This window comes from Filicampus tigris, chromosome 17 (assembly GCF_054856515.1).
Source record: "Filicampus tigris isolate MCC_2025a chromosome 17, RoL_Ftig_1.0, whole genome shotgun sequence".
Lineage (NCBI taxonomy): Eukaryota > Metazoa > Chordata > Actinopteri > Syngnathiformes > Syngnathidae > Filicampus > Filicampus tigris.
The window spans coordinates 9,801,417-9,822,959 of NC_141233.1; the positions used below are offsets into that span (position 1 = coordinate 9,801,417).

General features: G+C 41.3%; 1 protein-coding gene across 1 annotated transcript; it reads right to left on the bottom strand.

Moving 5' to 3' along the window:
• Window positions 1–447: 447 nt before the first annotated feature.
• slc7a3a (solute carrier family 7 member 3a) lies at window positions 448–18,853 on the bottom strand. The gene is made up of 11 exons (XM_086013096.1): window positions 18,725–18,853; window positions 10,139–10,705; window positions 9,682–9,843; window positions 8,330–8,504; window positions 8,125–8,240; window positions 6,769–7,131; window positions 6,192–6,294; window positions 5,578–5,804; window positions 5,339–5,505; window positions 4,780–4,888; window positions 448–3,966 (listed from the first exon to the last, which is right to left on the bottom strand). The coding sequence occupies exons 2-11, from the start codon at window positions 10,503–10,505 to the stop codon at window positions 3,818–3,820; spliced, it is 1,938 nt and encodes a 645-aa protein (XP_085869222.1). The 5' UTR covers window positions 10,506–10,705; window positions 18,725–18,853; the 3' UTR covers window positions 448–3,817.
• Between the last annotated feature and the right edge of the window lie 2,690 nt (window positions 18,854–21,543).

The following is a 21,543-nucleotide window of genomic DNA, read 5'->3' on the forward strand; positions in this document are numbered from 1 at the left end:
TTTTCCATTGAATTGAATGAATCCATTCCAGCCTCCCCCAAACAACAAAAACATTTTAATGTGTTTTAAATAAGGAAAATAGCACTCGATAGCATTGTTTGTACGTTATACAAAATATAGTAATAACAAATAGAATGTAAAGAAGTTTGCACATCATGAATTCATAGACTCAAAGCAATTTCACTTAATATTAGTGACTCAGTATTCTGTTGTAATATTAAGTTTGTGTCGCAGAGGATGTACATTTCTGCTGTTATGTCCGCCAACGTGTTTCTCTGTCGTTTGTGTTCAAACATCCGTTCTTTAAAATCATTTTAACACTGCCACATAGATATTCATGAACCCTTCTATGGCGTTTCCCATCATGTTAGCATATGCTAGCGGACTTACTCAAATAGGCCCGATTATTGGATGTATATACCCAGTGTAAAACGACTGACACATTGCTCGAGAATTTCTTTTTTTATTAAAAAAAAAAAAAAGCACAGCCTGGTATATTTATACATGACAGCTATATGTACAGTTTAGAAAACAAGACATGAAATCAGACCATCGCTATTGATATCAAAGAATCGATTAGAGGGATTGTTTTGAAAGGCACGAGGGCTGGATGTAACGTTATAAGCAGGCTCATACCCCTTATATAATTTTTGTTTTTCTTCAAAAAAAATTTCCAACCAGCCTTAATGCTTTCCCGTCCAAGAGATGATTTGTTTGAGGCACTGCTTATTGATTCACATGGAACAAAAACATACAAAAAAAAATGTTTTCCCTCCACATTAATTCAGCAGCATCGAGTATACTCATGGGGGTCTAATTTACAGCATTTTACAAATAAACCTTTACACAAATATACTGTACAATATACAGTAAAGCACATAAGTTATACGCAGGGGGACATTTTTTTTCAAATCACAAGAACATTATAGACCAACTCTTGAAGAGGTTCTTTGTTTCAGAAGGTAAGCAGAAGTAGTTCATTTTGGTCAGAAAGGACAAGAGCCTCAATTGCAAAACAAAACAATAAAAAGTTGCTAAACTCTTTACAGGCTAACATAAATCACTGCCTAAAACAGCAGGGGTGGGCAAATGTTTAACTTCCGGGCCATTTTACTTATGAAGGCCTACATTCAGAAAATACGATGCAACAATCAGATCAAATTTCAAAATTTCTGATCAGAAAATTCTAAACTTTTGTAAAAAAACAAAACAAAAAACCCAGTAGTGTTAGGAAGAAAAAGGTAATAATTTTACAAGAATAGCCCAGAATATTAACAGGACATTTCCTGTAACAGAATAAATCAGAATCACACAAAAAGTCATCAAAAGTGCTAAGTTATATTACCCGAAAAAGTCACAATATTTTTAATAGAAAAGAAAAATGTCATGGAAAAAAAAATCATTACCTTTACAAGATTAAAGTGATAGTATCCAGGGGGAAAAAAATCATAATTTTACAAGGATTAGGTCACATTTGAAAAATGTTTTAATTTAACAGTCATAATATTACAAAAATAAAATTGAAAATACTATTCAGAGTGTGTTGTTTGTGATTTATTTTGGACTAATTCTCCATTGCAGAGTGACTGTTCTGCCTTTTGTCAGAAGTCAACTAAAGCTCTTTAAAATGATCAGTCATTGGTTTACAATAAATTTTATGTATAAAAGTATTAGTGGTATTGGTTACATGGTATTGGTGAGTACTCAATTGTTGATCACTTGTACTGATATCAGTATAAAAAAAAAGTGGTATCGAACATCCATAATTACAATAAAGTCATACCACATGGTGGGGAAAAATTTTACTAATTTTTTAAGTAATTTTACCAAAATCAAGTTTAAAAAAGTACTCCAAAAGGTACTAGCCTAATGAGACTCATTCCTTGTAAAATTATTTTCCTTTCCTAATGTTACAAGTATGTGCATGCCATTCTAATATTTGTGTCCATTTAATTAGAATTTATTTGCTGTACTAATGCATGGCGGGGGACAAATTATATATACACACTGGTTGCCCACCCCCCTAGCGTAAAAAACATTATCACTATCAACTGATTGAGATTGGTAATTTCAATCAGGTCATCCGAAAAACGACTAATGTACACATTTAAATAAAGACAGCTCTACAGAAGAGACAGAAGACTACACCTTAACAGACAAAGCTGCCAAGTTTCAACTGAAACTAAGACGTGAACGACAACAAAATGTCTGCCGCGATAGGAAGTCATGAAGCGCTTATCTTTGCAAATGGCATTCTTACACACCCGATTTGATTTGTCAATGAGCTCAATCGAGTGCCCCTCACATCTGCAATGACTTCTTTTACTGTGAACAAAGGCTGAGGTTAAAAAAAAAAAAAAAAAAAAAAGTCTAACAACCAGAGTGGAACCTCCAAAGCCCAACGACGGTGCTTCAAATGTGGCTCTTTTTCTTTGGCTTTAAAAAGCCACCACAGAAGAGTACCAGTGATGGCAAAGCGGGGAAAAGGGGAAATACGCACAATTAATAAAATATCTATGTACAATTCATTCTACAGCGCTTGTTAGCTCAAACAATAAATAAAATGCCTGTTCAGGCCACCTTAGGGTTGCGTTTTACTTTAGTTTACAATTCATTTCTTTTATCACAAAAATGTTAACATTACTTAAAAGATGGGACTGTAGTTACAAATAAATTCTTAAGTAGACATGACCCAGCATCCCAAATTTTGAACTGCACACTGAAAGTCAGTAAGAAGTATTGCTGTGAAATAGAATAATTTAAACAACTTGAAAGCTGGACAGCATCACAACTTTGGAGGTTCCACTCAAAGTCAACAAGAAGTCCAAGTGATGTCCCCACTTCGGTGACAGTGACTTCATGTTAGAAAAACTCGCAACATCAACCGGTGTTCCACTCGACAGTAAAAGTCAACAAGAATTTGCAAGTGTTGTCGCAGGTTCATTTGACAATGGTTTTGCTGTGAGAACAGTTAAAGAAAAAAAAAAAAAAGAGATACGTCAACCGGTTTGACAACTTCAGAGGTTCCACGGTACACTGAACGTCGACGAGAAGTTCAAGTTTTGTCGGCGGAAACGTTTGACATCATATTAGAAACTGGGACGTCTACAGGGTCACAACTTTGAAGGGTCCGCTGCACAATGAATGACAAGGAGGAGTTCAAGTTTGTTTGTAACATTTGATGGACCGTCCGCGTATGACCTTGACAAGTGTGCGAGGGGAAATGCCTATTGCGAAAGTCAAAAGTTAATAAGGGAAAAACTTGGGAGGTGACATCAAACACGGACAGTGTGCCATTATTGACCTTACAGCATTTAGGCCCAAAACAGGTCGTCGAGCCTGTTTAGCTTCGCCACTACCCTGTTTATACACACGCAAACACATGCACGCAAACACATACGCACTGACACAGCAGACACAAAGCAACAGGCTGGTGCAATCGATCAAGTGGACGCCGACAGGAAGTTGACGTTTCCCTGCGTGGCGTCACAAGCGCTAAGTCGTCATCTCCACTCACGGAGACAAGGAAGGAGGAGGATCTCGCATCATCACAGAAGAGCGACGCGACACCCGCTCGCGTGGCGAGAGCAAGGCTACGTGGCTAACTAAACGCACAGATGGGGGGGGGGATACAAAAAAAAAAAAAAAAAAAAGAACACGCGTCACAATGTCCGAAGCATCAACTTATTATTGGCCTCTGTGTTAAAAGAGGCTAAAGATGTTGCCTCTCACGTGCCAAAGTCCGCGTGACCCCCCCGCCCCCCAAAATGCCTCACCCCAGCTCCCTCCATTCTCCGGGACCGCTTGTGAGCGGCTATCAGGGGCTGTTGGCCCCCTCCACGTCGCTGTCGTCGGGGGCGCCCTTGTAAATGGGGCTCTTGGACTGCAGCGCCGGCTCGTATTTGCGCGGGGAGGAGCGGTTGGCGCTGCTGTTCCGGATGCCGTAGAAGAAGTAGATGGCAAAACCTGCGGGAGGGAAGGCGAGGAGGAGAGAAGGCGTCAGGGATGCCAGCAAGGAAGGAACCGTTGCAGATACCAAAGGCCCCGACTGAAGGTGAGTTTTTCTGTTGTTTTGCGAGGACTCTGTAACGCTAGCAGTGAACTCAACAAGCCACATTCTGGCAAATGGAATTTGTAAACCTTTTTAAAAAAAAAAAAAGGCTTCAAGCTGTTTATTGCCATGCTCAGTTTAGGTTTACTGTCAAACTTAATCTAAAGAAAAAGAATTACATGCCGAGCCTCAAATAAGGTCATTTGGCTTAGCGCTAATAAGCTATGCTAAAACGCCATTGACGAGCTAACGAATAGCATCGTTGTACCTCTTTCGGATATTTGAACACAGTGGAGGCAACACATCTAGATTCTTTATCCTCTGAGAGGAACGACTAATTGCAAATGATAATCTGCTCGCAATTGCTTTATATCTAAATAAAGGCGGACAATAAGTAAATACTGCCCCCAGGTGGCTAGAGCATTGGACTGAAGCCAAAAAATGTGGCAAAAACGGTTATATTAAAACATTCTATTTGGATCATTATATTGTTTTTATAAAGTACAATATTAGAGTGCTGCTTTTCTTCTTAAACACATCACACATTTTTGTCATATTGTAAGAAAAAAAAAAAAAAAAAAAACCTTTGGACTACAGGACTACTAAGGAATCTGTACTTGTATTTTTTCTGCACACGTATCTGCAATTCTACTTAAGTACTGAACGTTGAGTACTTTTTTCCACCTCTGGTATGGAAGGCAACAAGGGCGAGCTGTCTACAAACGTACCAATGACCATCCAGACGGTGAAGCGACACCACGTGCCCTTGTCCAGCTGCATCATGAGGTAGATGTTGACGAAGACGCTGAAAAGAGGCAACCAAGGAAGCAGAGGAACCTAAAAAAGGAGAGCGCAATAATACATTTTAAACGGTTATACAGAAGTGGTACAATGTGGAATTCAAGTAAAAAAAAAAAAACACTCATCACACAACCTAAATGAAGCAGTTGTTTTTTTTCCCATTTTCCAGAATTACCATTTGAAAATTGCAATCTATAAAATTGCAATGTTGATTTAAATTCGATCAAATCCATCCATGTCGCAAATATCCAAATCGTGAGTAATGAACTACTTTTGTACGCCATACAGAGAGAGACTGTTTTTTGAAGTCCGCTGTTATGGACGGAAAGTTTCGGAAAAGCTGTTTTGGAAAATACCACGCCACGATGTGGATGTGTATACAAGCCGTGTGACAAATCGTTGCGGCGACACAGTCGCGCGTTGCTCTGAGGCGTACGCCAAAACAAGAGGGAGGCGCGTTTGGTGAGAAGAGCAGCTGACTTTTACCTTGAAGGTCAGAGCCTCTTTGCTCTCGGGCTGCCTGCAGATGACGATAAGGCAGCCGGCGCACAGCAGAGCCAAAATAACGCAAGACGCAACCACGACTCCGTGGCCCGCCAGCAGCGCAGGCAGACAGTTGGCCAGGATGATGCACACAATGGTGATAAGGACGGCTGCACACAGCAACGCGGTCAACATCACAAATGGCGGTGGCGCGCTTGCGTCCTGAGCTGAAATGTACTTACAGATGACGGCCGTGGTCACGTAGACAATTTGGCCTGAGGTGTGCGTGGGGGTCTGCGAGCTGGGGCGGATGAGCAGCATGTAGGTGAAAGTCTCCCGGAGGGGCTTCTCCTCACTCTCAGTGTACTCGTCGCCGCTGTCCCCGCCGCTCACGGCCACTTTCTCGCCTTCCACCAGCTCCATCAGCTTCTCCGTCTGGCTGGATGACGGCAACGTGCCTGGCTGGTACCTTTGACGTGAGTACAACTTTGTTCATTAAATTCTGTTTTTAGGTTTGGATTTTTTTTCATTATTACATTATATTAAACGACAACATTAAAAAGTAAAATTAATATATATGAATTTTAATTTCATTAAAACAGTGGTACCCCATCACACGCTAAAAAAGGCGCATTTAATATTATTGTAAGCCACTGTAATGTTATGCACAGCGCCTAAATACAGGAAAAAAAAAATTGAAGTAATGATTCAACTGAAATATACTCTACAGTAAATACAAATGAATTGTACTCAGGCACCTTTTCGCTAGAGGGAGCCCTTGTAATAGTAGTGCTGCTAGTAGCACACTTCTCAGAAGGACTATATTATTATTATTTTTTTTTTTTTTGGGTCCTACCTGAGGATGAGAACGCAGATGGCTACCAGCGAATATGCCAACAATGTTCCGATGGACATGAGGTCAACCAGAGCTCCGAGGTCAAACAGGAAGGCCATCAGAGCTGCGGATAAAGACACCAGACTGATTAGCTTAGCCAATAGCAGCTCTTTTAAAAAACAGTAATCATTAGCAGATTTTTTGGCGATTGTCTATTTTTTTTTCTTTTAAACATATGACTGACCAAAAAAGAAGCTGTTTTATATATTGTATATCGTCGTTGTCCTGTGAAAAACACATGTCCAACTTCAGTAAAAAAAAATGTAATTTTCACATGAATGCGATGTCTGTAACGCGGAAACACCAGTTGAGTAAAAATAAGAAAATTGAAAAAAAATGGACAAAAGTGTTTTTCACAGGACAGCGACGATATTTTTTTTTATTAATCGTCCGGATAATAGGTTATCAGAATTTCATCCCGCCAAATATCGGAATCGTCCCCAAAAAATTCCAGGGCCCTATTAGGAAGTAAATAACAGGCTTTTTTTTTTTTTTTTTATTAGCGTAGCCCTGAGTGGTCACTAGTGAGGCGGTTTACCGGCGACAATGCCAGACGCAATGGTGGCCAGCAGAGGCGTCTTGGTGCGAGCGTTCATCCTGGACAGGGCACGGAACAACAGCCCGTCCTCCGCCATGGCGTAGATGACGCGGGGCATGGGGAACATGGAGCCAAGCAGGCTGGTGGAGAGGGCGCAGAGCGAGCCCACGGCCACGATGTAGCGGGCCGGGGCCCAGCCCACGTAGGTGAAGGCCTCGGGCAGAGGGCTCTGCACGTTCAGCTGGTAGTAGGGCATCATCAGGGTGAGCGCGGCCGACACGCCGAAATAGGCGAAGAAGCAGATGAGCAGCGAGGCCACGATGCCGATGGGGATGGACCGCATGGGATTCTTGGCCTCCTCGCCTGCGGAAGACCAAAATGAAAGAATATTGAGAATGGGGCGTGACAAAACAGCATGTCATTAGGCCTTATAGCCTGAGTCATTTTGAGAAACAAATTCCACCAACAAGTGACCTCAAATCAACCTTTTCGGATTACACTACCATGACCGGGATGACAGAAAAAGACCATTTTTCGCAAGCCTATTGGCATTTTTATCGATATTGTGACAGTAAGTTAAAAATGACTTCCGGTGAACGATTGATTAATCCGCAATGAATCGATTATCAAATTAAACAATTATTTGGATGCTCAATTCATCATTTTGAGACCTTTGATTAAAAATTCTCAGAATTTCAGTCTCACTGGTCAATATTCTCAGATGTCTGTAGTCCTCCACGAAAGCAGACTGATTATCAGTGTGCTGATTTCAAGGTTATTATAGTTAACAAAAAGTAACAAAACAAGTACAGAAAGTGGTGAGTTTTAATTTTGACTTTTGAACTCTGGTTCATTCTACTCAATCCTATTCCATAATATACTGCGATAATTCAAAAGCTGTGGAATCCCCCTGGCGGTGTGCTAGCATACAACAATCGCAAGGTTTTGTCATGCTATGTACTGCATGTGGACACCGCTGAGGTTACGCAAGAAATACCAGAAACAGGTGCCCGCACCTGTGCCTCCTTCTATACTCGCACTTACGTAAACCCGCCGACTCAACGGCATTTTTGCTTCACGTGTCTAACGTGATCGGTTGACAGGGGAAAAACACGCATTCAGACTCACTGGTAGGGCCAAAGTCTAATCCAATGAGAAGAACCGGAATGAAAACGGCCATTTTGGAATGACACCGAGAGCGATATTGTTATTTTCTGCGATGCGCTGTAGTTACTGGGTGCAGTTACAACTCGGTTCTTAATGGGAGGTGGAGAAAGGTGGCCAATGACGCACGCAGCAACAATTGGAACACGGCGTCCCTTCGAGATGGCTTGCCACTATTCGAGGAAGACCTACTCGTGGTGGCGATGCAGTCAAAGCCAACAAAGGCGTAGAAGCAGGTGGCGGCGCCAGACAGGACGCCGACGAGGCCGAACGGAGCAAAACCGCCGGTCCCAAAGGCTTTCTCAACACTGGAGGACATTCAGAGAAAAGCAAAGTTGAACTCACAATCAAAAAACTACAAACACAGAAACTCCACTTTAGAGCGTACACTACTGACTTGGTGCTGTTGCTTTCGTTCAGGAAAGCCGTGTAGTTCTCCAGCGTGAGGTTCCAGTTGCTCGTGTCGCCCTTGACGAAACCCGAGATGATGACGAAGCCCAGCACCACCAGGTTGATGCCGGTGAAAATCTTGTTGACCAGCGCCGACTCGCTCACGCCGAAGGCCAGCAGGCCTGAGGGGACAGAGCAGACGAGACATTAAACATTTGCGGCGCGTGGGCCGCAGTGCGCCAATGACATCAAACCACCAGGAAGCGACAACATTCAGCCATCTTCTCACTACTTGGTCCTGCAAGACATCCCACGCTTGAGTGCAAAAGTGCAGTGACAAGTGTGCTGACTGCTAGAAGAATGCAACACCCCTTCACTTCCTTTTCCTCCCTGACCTGTGAATGTTTGCATGTGATTTCCAATTAAAATATGAAAACATGGCTGTGTGTGGGATATCAGTTTAAGCAGACCGTTTCTTCTTGCGATTATGCTGATCAGACAAATGTGATAAATTCCAAATTTGCATAGTTCTTACTCCCACTTAGGCATGGGCCGATTACCGGTTTGACAGTTTGGTTTTAAAAAGGCAAGGTTTCAATAACCGCTAATACCGTCTCTGGTAATGAGCTCTTTTTTTTCTTTTCATTTTTTGGGGGGGGAGGGGTGAGCAATTCCACATGGAGGAGGAGGAATGGGGGAGCAACTCCAAAGAGACAGATGCTTTTTTGCTCTGTTAATGTGCATTGTCCTAAAAAAAATAAAAATAAAAAAGCCAGCGGGTACTAGTTAGCCCCAAGGACAACATGAGTAGCCTACGGGCATATTGTAAAAACAGCTAACCAGTGATGGGACATTGTGACTTACTAAAAAGAATGAAAACATTTACTATTAGCCTATACCTACCCCCGCTGTAGTTTCAAAGCGCTGCTAAAAGTGTAGTGAATGTGTTTTTTGTTTTGACAATTTTAGAAGTGAAAAAGATTTTATCTTGGTTTAAAAAAAAAAAAAATTAAATCAGATGTTACATGGTTAATTTTATTCAGAGCAGCTTTTGCAAGTGGAACAAGTGTGTGTGTGCGCGAGGCAGTTGATGTTGCATTTTAAAACAACACCTAAGGAAAAGGAGGTTAAATTGTTGTTGTTCAAACTGATTATATCTAACGTATTGTTGAAAATGTAAAAGAATGCAGCAACTAGTCACACAAATGTTTTTCTTTCTCTTTCTTTAACACCCATAATGAGGCACTTTGTTCAAAAGCGCCGAATGTGTTGACCCCGACCAACTAACAGCCATCAAAACCACTCCAAGTGTAATGGGTGGCCCAGATCATTTCGTTTTGTCAGACAGGGCCGACTCACCGGTGAGCAGGAGCACCAGAATGAGCGCAAACAGGTCGGGGTACTGGGCCAACACATTGCCGGGCACTTTCATTGTCATGGAGGCTTTGAAGAAGACCGAGATCTTCTGCTCTACGAGGTTGTCGAAAGTGGAGCTCCATGCACGGGCCACACTTGCAGTACCTGCGACAAATTGGAGAAAATATAGTTTCAGTTAGTTAGCTTAAAGCACTCGTTTGTATTCTATTTTACTCATGGAAAACATATTCAATTTTAGTTTTAATTATTGTGTTTGTTTTTATTAACTAATAACCTTGAGTGTCTGCATGTGCGGTATTTGTGTGCGCGATGTGCGCCTTTGAGAGGCGGGGCCGAGTGAGTAACGTCAGCAGCCGAGTCGAGTAGTATGCATGGGAGTGTCTGTGCGTGGGTTGTGGCCTATTTGTGTGTTTGACTATGAATTAAGTTGCAGACTCACCAATCACATAGGAAAGGATGAGATTCCAGCCGGTGATGAAGGCCCAGATCTCCCCAACCGTCACATAGCTGTAGAGGTACGCCGAGCCCGTCTTGGGGACGCGGGCTCCGAACTCGGCGTAGCACAGGCCCGCCAACATGGACGACAGCGCGGCTATGAGGAAGCAGAGGACGATGGCGGGCCCGGCCTTCTCGCGGGCCACCTCGCCGGCGAGCACGTAGACGCCGGCGCCCAGCGTGGAGCCCACCCCCAAGGCGATGAGGTCCAGGGTGGACAGGCAGCGGGCGAAGCGCGACTCCTCGCTGGAGAAGTCCAGCGCGCGGCGACGCAGCAGCTTGTTGCCGAACTGGGACAGCTTGCTGGCCATGTTTGTTGTGAAAACGCGTGGGCGCTAGCTGACTTGATCCTTCTCGAGTGCTTGCAGGTGGGTGCGATTGGCACGAGGCGTGGATCCGGCGAAACTTTGCGCAGATGGCCAAGGTGAGCTCGTCGATGATTGGTCCGTCGGCGTGGGCGCGTTCGCTCGGGGTGGACCGGAGAGGATAAGGCGGGTCAGTATTTGGCAGCCTGTGAAGCGGCAAAGAAGAAAACAAAAGTTCACTATTCAGGAACTGCCAAAGTTTCTCCGTCCTTGGCAACTGGCAGCAAAGATTATTGTAGCCTTTCCATTCCTGCTGAAAGCTGTTGCCGCGGCGACAAGCACTTGGCTCCTTGCACTTTGTTAAGGACATTCCATCCCACACATGCTCTCACTCTCACCAGCTACTTGCCTAGATTCACACACAAATTACACTGCAAATGACATGCCTTCCAACGCATGGCAAACCTGCGTCAGTCAAATTGCAGGAACTCATTGCTCCATCTCTGTCAGCACGTGACACAGCCAGAGCACCTGGCGGTACAGGACAACCCTGTGCCCGTCTGTAAATTAACTTCCGAATTGACAAATAAACTTTGCATGGGGTTGATTTGGCTAAATAAACAGTTAAGGGCCCTTTTCCTGGGAGTTTTGCTGCCTCAATAGATATATATATACACAGGACAAGGTCAGGGAACATCACAGGCTGTGCGGGGAAGACACGGTTTAATATCTGCACGCCTGTATCAACAGAAGACAAGAAAAGACAAGCTGGATGAGGCCAAGTAGCAGCCTGTGGAGAGGGTGGATGAATACATAAATAAACTGCTTATTCAAATATATCAGTTCCCTCCTATGAACCCCCGATAACAGGGTTGCAGGTTGGTATCAATTTGGATTAAATGGGTCATGTTAAAAAAAAATAGAAAAAAAAGTCCTTGGATTGTGTCCCTACCATCAAGTGTTTTAGGAAAATGGTGATGGGTGCCTGCATGAAAATAAAAAAAACAAAGACAGGCATGGCCAACAGAGCAGTTCATAACAACACGCCTCTGTTTACTATAGGGGGCTCGGCCGTCACCTGATGTGCCAACACGTTGTTGACGTGGACTGTCGTGGGGACACGGCCCACTTATGTGTGCAATGAGCAGACTGCAAGGGAATGACCGCTCTGGTATGTTCCGGCCGCGTACAACAACACAAGCTCTCAACAATGTGTAACAGCAGTGTGAAATCACGACGGTCATGACTTCTGCATTTTTGCCCCCCGTTCATTTATTTTAGGAACCGGTTTGGAGAGGCGTTCCCCAATGGACATTCATAAAGAAAAAGATGCAATAGAGGTGTTAATTGACAACTGATCGATTATCAAATTAATCGACAGCTATTTTTAACGTGCGATTGTTTAATTTTAAATTGTCCAAATCCTCTCATTTCAGCCTGTCAACAGTAATTAGTTTATGATTTATCTTGTCCTTCATGAAAGCAGACTGATTATCTTTAAAATAAGACACTACCAACTACCTGCTTTTACTTAGGAAAATAATGCCTGGAACTGTAAATGAATCCGATTCATAAAGGTTGCTGAGTACACCATCGATTCCTCTGGTGTGATATTGCTTAAACAATACCAAATAAGTAACAATAATTGGTTAATAAAATAGCGCTTTGTAAAACACTAACAATAGAATGCAATTTTATTTGATGGGATCATTGATTTTAAAAATATTCAATCGTGACAGCTTTACTAAGCAACATCTCTGTCATAACTAAGAGGACGAATCTGGCAACTGATCTGGTCACCACTTAACTCATATTTGTTTTTATTGTGAACTTTTATACAGTATCGTGAGGCTCATATCATGATATTATTGTATCGTGACATCCCTAATAATAATAATATACGGTCGAACATGAAATCTAATTTTTACAATTTTCAAGACGGGCCGGATCAAAGGTAGATCAGCCGCAATTAGGAGTCCGGTTCTAAAACAGGTTAGTCGCGTATGGTTGCTACACTTCCTCAGTTAAAAAGATGGTTAAAGGCAGGGGTACATAAGGTGGTTTCGCAAACTGCCTCTGAGTCATGTACTCAAACAACACAAGACGCCCAACAACAACAATTGTGCCGAACAAGACCTGTGAATAGCTCCTGGCGCCGCCCTTAAAGGAAGGCTTTATCAATTTTACATCTGTGGCTTGATTGGTGTTAATTAATTCGTTTGGCTTGGAAAAACACGTTTAGAAATACACCTCTATATTCACATGATTCGCTTTTCAACACACGTGTACATCCATGATGGGTCCAGCGAGATTTAATGTGCCGCAATTTACTACTGGAAAATAGAAACACACTGGACAATGAGGAGGACACAAAGGAAAACAATGTCATAATGTATAGCTGGTCCCTTTCCCCTGCAAATAGCAAGGGTCAACTGTAAATATATTTAAAAAAAACAACAAACTTGCCTTATTTTCAAATTTGTATTTGTACTATGTTCATAAAATACAATCAAAGATGTGCTTTCGCTTTCACAGCCTTTTTTTTTTTTTACAACCGCTTCTGACACTTCTTTCTCTTGCATTTGAGACTATTGCATCTATTAAAAAAAAAAAAAGCCTTAGAAGGAAGATGACACTGACTCAAGGATCACTTTGAAGTTAATTATTAGTCAAAACCGTTTCAGAAGTTGTCATAAAGGTAGTGTAGTATTTTACAGATAAGATCGTTCATGCTGCAAAATGGAGGGCGTGTGAAGTAAGGGAATTTAGTCAAGAGCCCATCTGACAATCTGTCAGTTATTTAAATGACTGCAGTGATAATCACATTCAGCCTTTGATGCTTATGCAACACTTTGAGCAATAGCTAAATTTCTTGGTATGTGGTTCCATGAATGCACTTGTAAAAAGCCACACATGGATGAGAAATGTAATAAATAATATTTGTTTGTTTGTCCAAATGTCTCAGTGGATTAACAAAATTCCCACTGCAAATAATGTGAAGTCTAATTTTGGTTACACTCTTTTTCCACATCTTAAAAAGACACGAGTTATCACAAATGTTTCAGTAGAAAAGGCCAAATTCTATTTAAAGTACTAAAACAATATACCCGTCTAATCACAGAGCGCCCAGGCTTTTGCTTTCAAAGACGACAGTTATTCTGCCTGAAATAAAAGTCCAAAAAGGGCCACAACACGCTCCCACACAACTCTGTCCAATTCGTGGATGTCAATAAACTGCGGATTAGGATACAAATCAACAGAGTATTTGCCTACTGTACAACCTCACTGGGAAAATTTGGGCCCCATCTGAGCCGTTAATCTTTTCCTTGTGCTTTCGTAATTTGGCGCGGGCCTCGCGCAGAGTGGAGCAGGTTGTGCCAAGGTATAGTTTTAGGAATGCACTGTCTGGCAACTTTTGCCGTGCAACGCCTTCCATGTTTTAGCGCAAAAAAAAAAAACACACTACCCGTAGTTAAGTGGCATTTTACTCATACTTATATCAAAGGCATTCAAGTAAAAAGAAAAAAAAAATCTTCCACATAACACCTTTTTATAATGTAGTAACAGCTGCCGTGGACTAATAGGATTAGATGGAAAGCAACAAACAACTTAACCTAATTCTAACCGTTGCAGTTCCGCAATCAACTTCCATTGTAAGTAGCATGCGTCTTGCTTGTCTTATCGTCAACCACAACACATGTATTTTAGGGATGAAAGATTAATCGAAACTTTAATCATGATTTCGATTTTGGCTTCTCCCGATCTTTAAAACGTTAGAATTTCAGAAAAATGATTCATGTGCAGAGCTGTGCATGGTGCGTTTACAAGTTCCCGAAAGTTCATTGAATGCACCATATGTTGCTTGCGTAGCAAGCGTGTAGCGTATGTGATTCTGGAGTCCCTTAGCGTGCTTGTTGAAGCTGTTTAATGACACCCTAGTTGGAGTAGACTATAAAACTAAACACGGGCCAAAAAGAATTACACACATTGTTTATTTAAATACAAGCCGTGCTTCGTTTTTAAAACATCGCTAGCGCTAATGCTAATGTCTAATGGAAAATTAGCATCGGTTGCAGGAGTGTTATTCCTTCAAATAACGTCACACACAAACACTGTGGAAACAACTACATACAGGTAACATAAGACTACTCAAAGTCACAAATTCTTGCCAATCTGTGAAAACTGAATTTCTAATTCTTTGTTCTCATTCTAAGTGTGTACTCCATCCCTGCACAGCGCCACACTGCCCAAAGAAGCCAAGACGCGCAGGAACAGCTGGTATTTGTTTGTAGTTTTTTTCAACTGCTGTTATTAATTTTAATATATTCTTAGTTTACTTTCTAACTCATTTATTTCATTTATAGTTATTACATTACTGTTATTTGATGGAGTTTTAAAAAGATTCAAGGAATTTTCCTTTCCTCAGAATTCAAGGATATATAAAAATCCAATGACTTTCCTTGGGGTTAGTGGTCATTTTGTACTTGACAAAAATAAGAGCGTGAATGGACATGAGGCTATACTGATAGTTTAGAGTAGTGGTTTTAGTACTTGAATAAATAAAGTTTTAAATCAATGAATAATCTTGTAAATAACCGTGATTTGTAATCCAAGCGCAAGCACAAAAAGAACACCATGTTGAGTATCCCACAAGACTAAACAGCCAATGAAAAGCACCAATGTGACCTTGCATAACCCTTCCAGGTGGATTAGAACATGGCTGTGTGTGAGCGCACACAGCATACACTAACACTGCGCACCCTTTGAGCCATGATGTATGTTTGTATGTGTAAGGAACGCTATGGCTTATCATAAAGGCTCTGTGTGTTTGCATAAGGGCGTGCTCGCCTTTTGAACTTGCGTACGTGCGGACCGCTTGACCGCTGAGCCAGAACTGAGTGACCCTTTAAGTCACCTGGCTGGACGCAAACACCACTACCAAAAAAAGAAAATAGTGCACTCGGCGGGAGCTGGAATGTGACAAAAGCGAGTATCTGTTCATTTTCCCACGAGTGATAACCCAGGAAGAAAGAGTAAGCAAGCGAATAGAAGTTCATTTCTTTAAGAAATGATGTCAACAGAGGATCGAATCGCTGTTTGAAAACATTTACTTTGTTTGAATAATACGGAATATTACTTATTTTTGTTGCTTAATGCGCTTATCACTGGCTAGTCCTTTCTGCCAACCTACCGGTTTTACGTTCTTATAACCAATAAGAGATCGATGCCACATGGTTTTTGGGGACACATTTATGGATCTTGCAGGCATGAAAACTAGTCATTTTGGTCACTGCTGTTTTCAATATTTTACTTTTGTGTATCACTTGGTAACAGTGATACGCTTAGCACACTTTTGAGAATCACTGCTTTTAAAACAGGAAATGTTGTCGTGCCCCACAAGGGAGAGACATTAAAATATGAAACGTTGTGGTGACTAAAAATGGGCGATGTATACCATCATCGATATCATCGTCAACGTTGCTTTCATGAGGTGCTAATTTACATTAGCCAGTATTAATACTGTCTCGGAACAAAGACGACTGAGTCCAGTGATTGGCTGTGAAGTAGTGATGAAGCGATGAAATCTGCATTGGGCGAATCAGCATGCAACGGAGGAGGAAGTGATAAACCAGATTCGCAACGGAGGAGGAAGTGATAAACCATTCTGCGAATTAGCGGGCAGGATTCAGTCACATGATTCTGTGGGACCAGCTAGCGGAAGATGACATTGTTTCAAGTTTAGTAAATAAAAATATCATTTGCGACTATATCACGTGTATGACGTGTTGGACAATTTTGGAAACTGTCAAAATTATCGCAGCTGAATTAGTTGTCACTACAAATTTATATGCATCTCTTGACATAATTTGAAGTTAGTCATTGTTAAATATTGCCGTAGAATATTGTTGTACATTGTTTTGCATAAGATGTATGAAACAATTTAAAATATAAACAAAAGCTGTCTATCCATAATTGTTCTGTGAAGCAAGCGCAAATTGAAACTATTTTTCCACTAGGAACCTGTACCTTTAACGGAGGGGAGGGAGGCAACATGCTCGTGAGTTCAAAGGTATGATAGACAAGAAAATGGCTGAAAGAGTATTGTAGATCGCTGCTTAATAGATACATGCTTTGCCGCCTTCTCGTCATTCACCTCATCTAACCCAAGGTCTATATACGGATATGTAGATGTGATGGCTGTGAATCGTTTCGGAATAATGTCAGAGCAGTGGGATTCTCCGTTTGGCAGCAACTGCTTTGCCGGAATGTCACAACATACCACATTGCTAGTTTTATATACCGGTACTTGAATTGGCCCTTTCTTGCAGGTAAAAAAAACCTATTTAGTTACATACTTGCACTTCAAAATCGAGCCGCAAAATAATCTTATCTGCAAAATACTATACTACTACAACATCTTAACTGTACTGACTAATCATTAACTCTAGTCAAAATGATTATTCATTTATTCATCAAGCCACTGAGAGTCATCAGTGACATCTGAGCGACAACCTTTCACATGGATTAGCGCATCCCAAAGTTAAAACATAAAATGGCTGCTGACTGATCATCAAAAAATATTTCCCGGACACTCAGGTGGTGTTGCAGAACCTGCAAGAGACTTCCTGTACAACTTCAACTAGAATTACATCAATCATGCCATGCAAGTGCAAACGTGCTTCACAGCTAAAGAACACAATTACTAAACAAACATTTTTAAAATGCCTTCAATGAACAAACCACTCCCACTTGACACCAGATTATGATACTTGGAGTTGCCTGTCAAAAAGCTTTGAGGCCAAGTCAAAATTAATTATGTAGCCCTTAAACACAGAAGTCTCAAATGGCTTCTGCACATGCCCACAGTTGACAAATATTACTTGATCTTAACCACGAGAGAGCAAGGAAAAATTTACGGGAAAAAAAAAAACTGGACAGAACTCACCTTGTCCAAACCCCAGTGCATGCACAATGAATCATTCATGGGAACACAATCTCTATTTGCATTAATTTCCAAAACTGTACATTGTAAGTAACACAATTCAAATCATACAACATACACGGTCAAACCCCTCACTGTCTGTGGTGACTGGTAGACGACTTCCTAACTCCCGTGTAGTGTAATCTTCAGAGTAATTATCATTTGGCTACAACATCAACGACAGCAAGTCCCATACCCTTCACTTGATCACATCGATACACCTGACTGAGTGGGGTTAATTGTTAATAACGATAAAACATCCATCCTAATTTATTTTTACTCAAATGTACTTGCAACTAGTTCCCTTTAGTCCACATATCGTGGCTGAACACAGGCTGATGCAACACACGCATGGTCTCTACCCTACAACATCATTGCAGCATTAACTGGAAGGGCGAGTCACATTAATGGTAATCGAATTGTTCAAACGTTGGAATGTAAAAACTAAATTGATCTAACAATTTTAAAAATCTGTACTTACACTATTTAACATGGCACGAGGCTAGTTTGAAGCGTCTTTCACCGACAGAAATAGCAGCTACGTGGCTCCCACTGACTCGGGTTGCAGCTGTTGCTTTCAATGTTTACACATATCGTCGTAATTTGCTAACGTTACATACAGAAAACGCCCCAAAATTTGTGACAAAAATCGTTTGAGTATACGTTTATTACAGGTTCATCAACATGGAGTTCTGCTAGAGGTAACTGGCTCCTACGCTGCTATTGTTCCACAAAACAGCGCGATTCGGTTGGGCAATCCTGTAGTAGACCTGTGAAATACTATAGTCTGGGGGCGTCTGTGAAGTAGCATCACCATAATTCCACGCCTTACTAGTAACTGTACGTGTCGTGCCAAAACAATGAATGAAAAATACGAGACTAAAATAGCGTATGAAAGATGAACCGTGCGCTTAGACATAAAACGCATACACAATTCTTCCAGTAAATACATATATTAAAAAACAAGATATTTTATGTCTTTTTCAAAGGCTGTGACGTCAGCTGATTGCCCGCTCAAAATACAAGATAAACAAAACATGGAAAAAAGTAAACGTGAACACTTATTGTTGTATTTTAATAACCATAACAATGACGATAATATATTTCAAACAATTATAGGTGCCAGTTATGGTCGGAAACGACTAGGAGGATTGCGTCAGTCGACTCGGGTGACCGCCAAAATAAGTATTGTAGTTTCCAAAATGTCGAAGCCACGTTTTTTGGAAAAGAAAACTTTTATTACCTTGAACGAAGCTTGAATTAAAAGCGCAGAGAACCAGAATAAAGCAGAGCGTCGTGCTTGGTTGCTGATGAAATATCTTGCTCTGGAGCTCCGTGCATGTGCTTTTGATCTGCTTGGGAGGCGGCGTAGGGGGCGGATAGTGTGCGTGCGTGCGTGTGTGTGTTTGTGTGTGTAAACAAAGTGACGTCACGGAGGACGGACATTCCCATTCATAGACAGAACCCTAAACGCTTTCAAACGACAATAAACGTGAGCGATATTATTTAATACATTCTGCACATAAAGATAGAAATTGGAAAGGCGCGCGCGCTTTGCTGTCTTAGCATGCCCAAATAAGGAAATGAAAGGTAGGCCCCGCCCTCTCTTGAAAGCTATCTTTCGTAGAGGCTGCTTGACGAGTACAAGCACTGCTGCTAAACCGAAAAAAGGCATGAACGTTTTTAAAAATTAAAGTGCATTGTATTATAATACATATACACCTTCTTTACGTCCCCTTTTTATTTGCAGCATCTGTCCAAATGCGTACTGAATTGATATTAAAACACTAGTTGTCACCACGTTTTGAGGTTCTGTGTGGAAAAAATGTTAGGCATTATTTCTGTAATAAGCATGTTCATCTGTTCTTTGAAAATAAGGCAAACTCTCCTTTATCTTGTCTGTAAGGGCATAAACCTGTCTCAAGATGCCCTGATTTTTTTCAAGATAGCAAAGTGCTTAGTGAATAGTTTGTTTGTTATACACCACCCTGATTTCCTCCCTCATTTCCAAAAGCTCTAAATTGTCCATAGGTGTGAATATGAGTGTAATTGTTTTTTTGTTTTTTTTTGTATATATGTGCCCTGTGATTGGCAGGCGAGCAGTCCAGGCATACCCCATGTCTCAGCGCTAACGTCAGTAATTTCTCACACAATTGCAGAAATTCACATTTCAATTTGTCTGTTCATTGAGGCCTAACCTAGCTTTGCATAAAAAAAACAGTCTTAGTGGCCAATCACCAAATATTAAATGTTAAATGTCGCTTTAAGTTCATTTTAATAATGTATGTGTTCCAATACTTTTGTTCACTTGAAAAGTGGGTGGCTTCAAACAAAATGTGATCTGTCCTGAGTTGTTTAATACATCTAAATGTAAAAAAAAAAACCTTGGGGGAAAAAAGCTCGACTTACTAACTGTTATTCATTTCTCTTATTCATTTTTTGATCTAAAACCAAAATATCTTCAGTATACAACAAGAATGACGGAATTGGCCTTGCCATTCCAATATTTTTTGAGAGGACTGTACATAGAAAGAAAGTTATCTGGACATGCTAACCATGAGAACGCCATGCAGCCTGGTGTTTTACTATTTTTAGCTGCGTCACAGTCCTAAAATCAGCCACAGTCAATTATATTGAGAGGGAAATGTATTTTTCTTTAAAATAGTCATTAAAATCAATTGAAGCTTCTGTTTCCCTGGTGGCATGTTTGAACTGAAGCCAACAAGATAATATGACATGACTTGACAATAGAAAGAGACAGTGAAACTTGTTTTGACAATAGCCGCGGAGTCATTGCATGAGTCAACCGTATACACCCCCATATGTTAGGAAAAGAGACTCACTTGTCTTTTTGTTGTGTTTTGCAACATCTATGCGAGGAATTCAATTGACTTTCAGGACGAGCTAACTTGACATCCAACAGATTCCTAAATAGAAATGTTCTCTCTCCCCATACCATCATTTGAGCAACGCCTCTTTTGTCCTTGCCCGGCCTCGCTGCTCTTTCGATTTATTTCCACTTTATCAAGCTAAACCCCCAATAGGTGTCTCTACAAACACGGACGTCATTGCAGAGCGCTGGAACCGCTAACCAAACACGAGCTAATCTCTACCTTGGACCGCTGTGCCCATCAAGCGTGTCCACTTTCATTTCTCAGGACAAGGCCAGCACATCAAAGCTGCTTTGTGTTGCAGGTTGCCGTCCTAATTGACCAGGAAGGTCAGTCCAGTATCATTACTCGGGATTTTCAAGATAGAAGATGTTTGTATTAAATGCATCAAAGCACAAGATGAATATGGAATAAAGCAGAACCGCTGAAGTTGATTGCCGAAGAAGGGCTACAATTTGGAAGTAAATCAACATTTCAAGACGTCAAAGAGGGACGAGGGCCTTGAAAAATAATCGCATATTAAATCGCAATCGCAATGAGGGGGGAAAAAATTGCAATTCGATTTTTTTTCAAAATCATTCTTCAGCCTAATGCACAAGTGTGCTGGGATTGGAAAGATGAATATTGTATAGTTAACGATGAACAAAGTTGTTTCATTCATCTGTGTTCTCTGATTTGTGACGTTTCTGGCGCGGGGTGCAAAAATCTTTACGCATCAAATAGCCGAACAGACTGCGCTCCACTTCGGAGGTTCCACCATATGTATGCTTATTATCGGTAGTTAAAAATATGTCCTTTCTCTTGTGAATGGAGAGGACACAATGAAATCAGACAATACAATGCATGTGCAGTGTAAACAAATGGAACCAAGTCACAGCATTTACATGGAACCATGAATCAATGAGAAGCCAGACTTGGCTCTAATGTTTAGAATTCCTATCGTCCACAACACAATTGTGTCCAATTATAGCCACGTCAAGGTCTACATCACAAGATCACTATTTCTGGGATGACTTTAATCCACCTGCGGCCAGCCAGAATGCCCCCTTTGCCGCGTAATCCCCTACTGCGAGGGAGCAATAACAGGAAAAAGGGCTTTGGGATTCGTGTGTAGTGAAACAAAAAGGCCCAGTGTTGCACATCAACTAAAGCCCGAGCTTGTACTTACTGT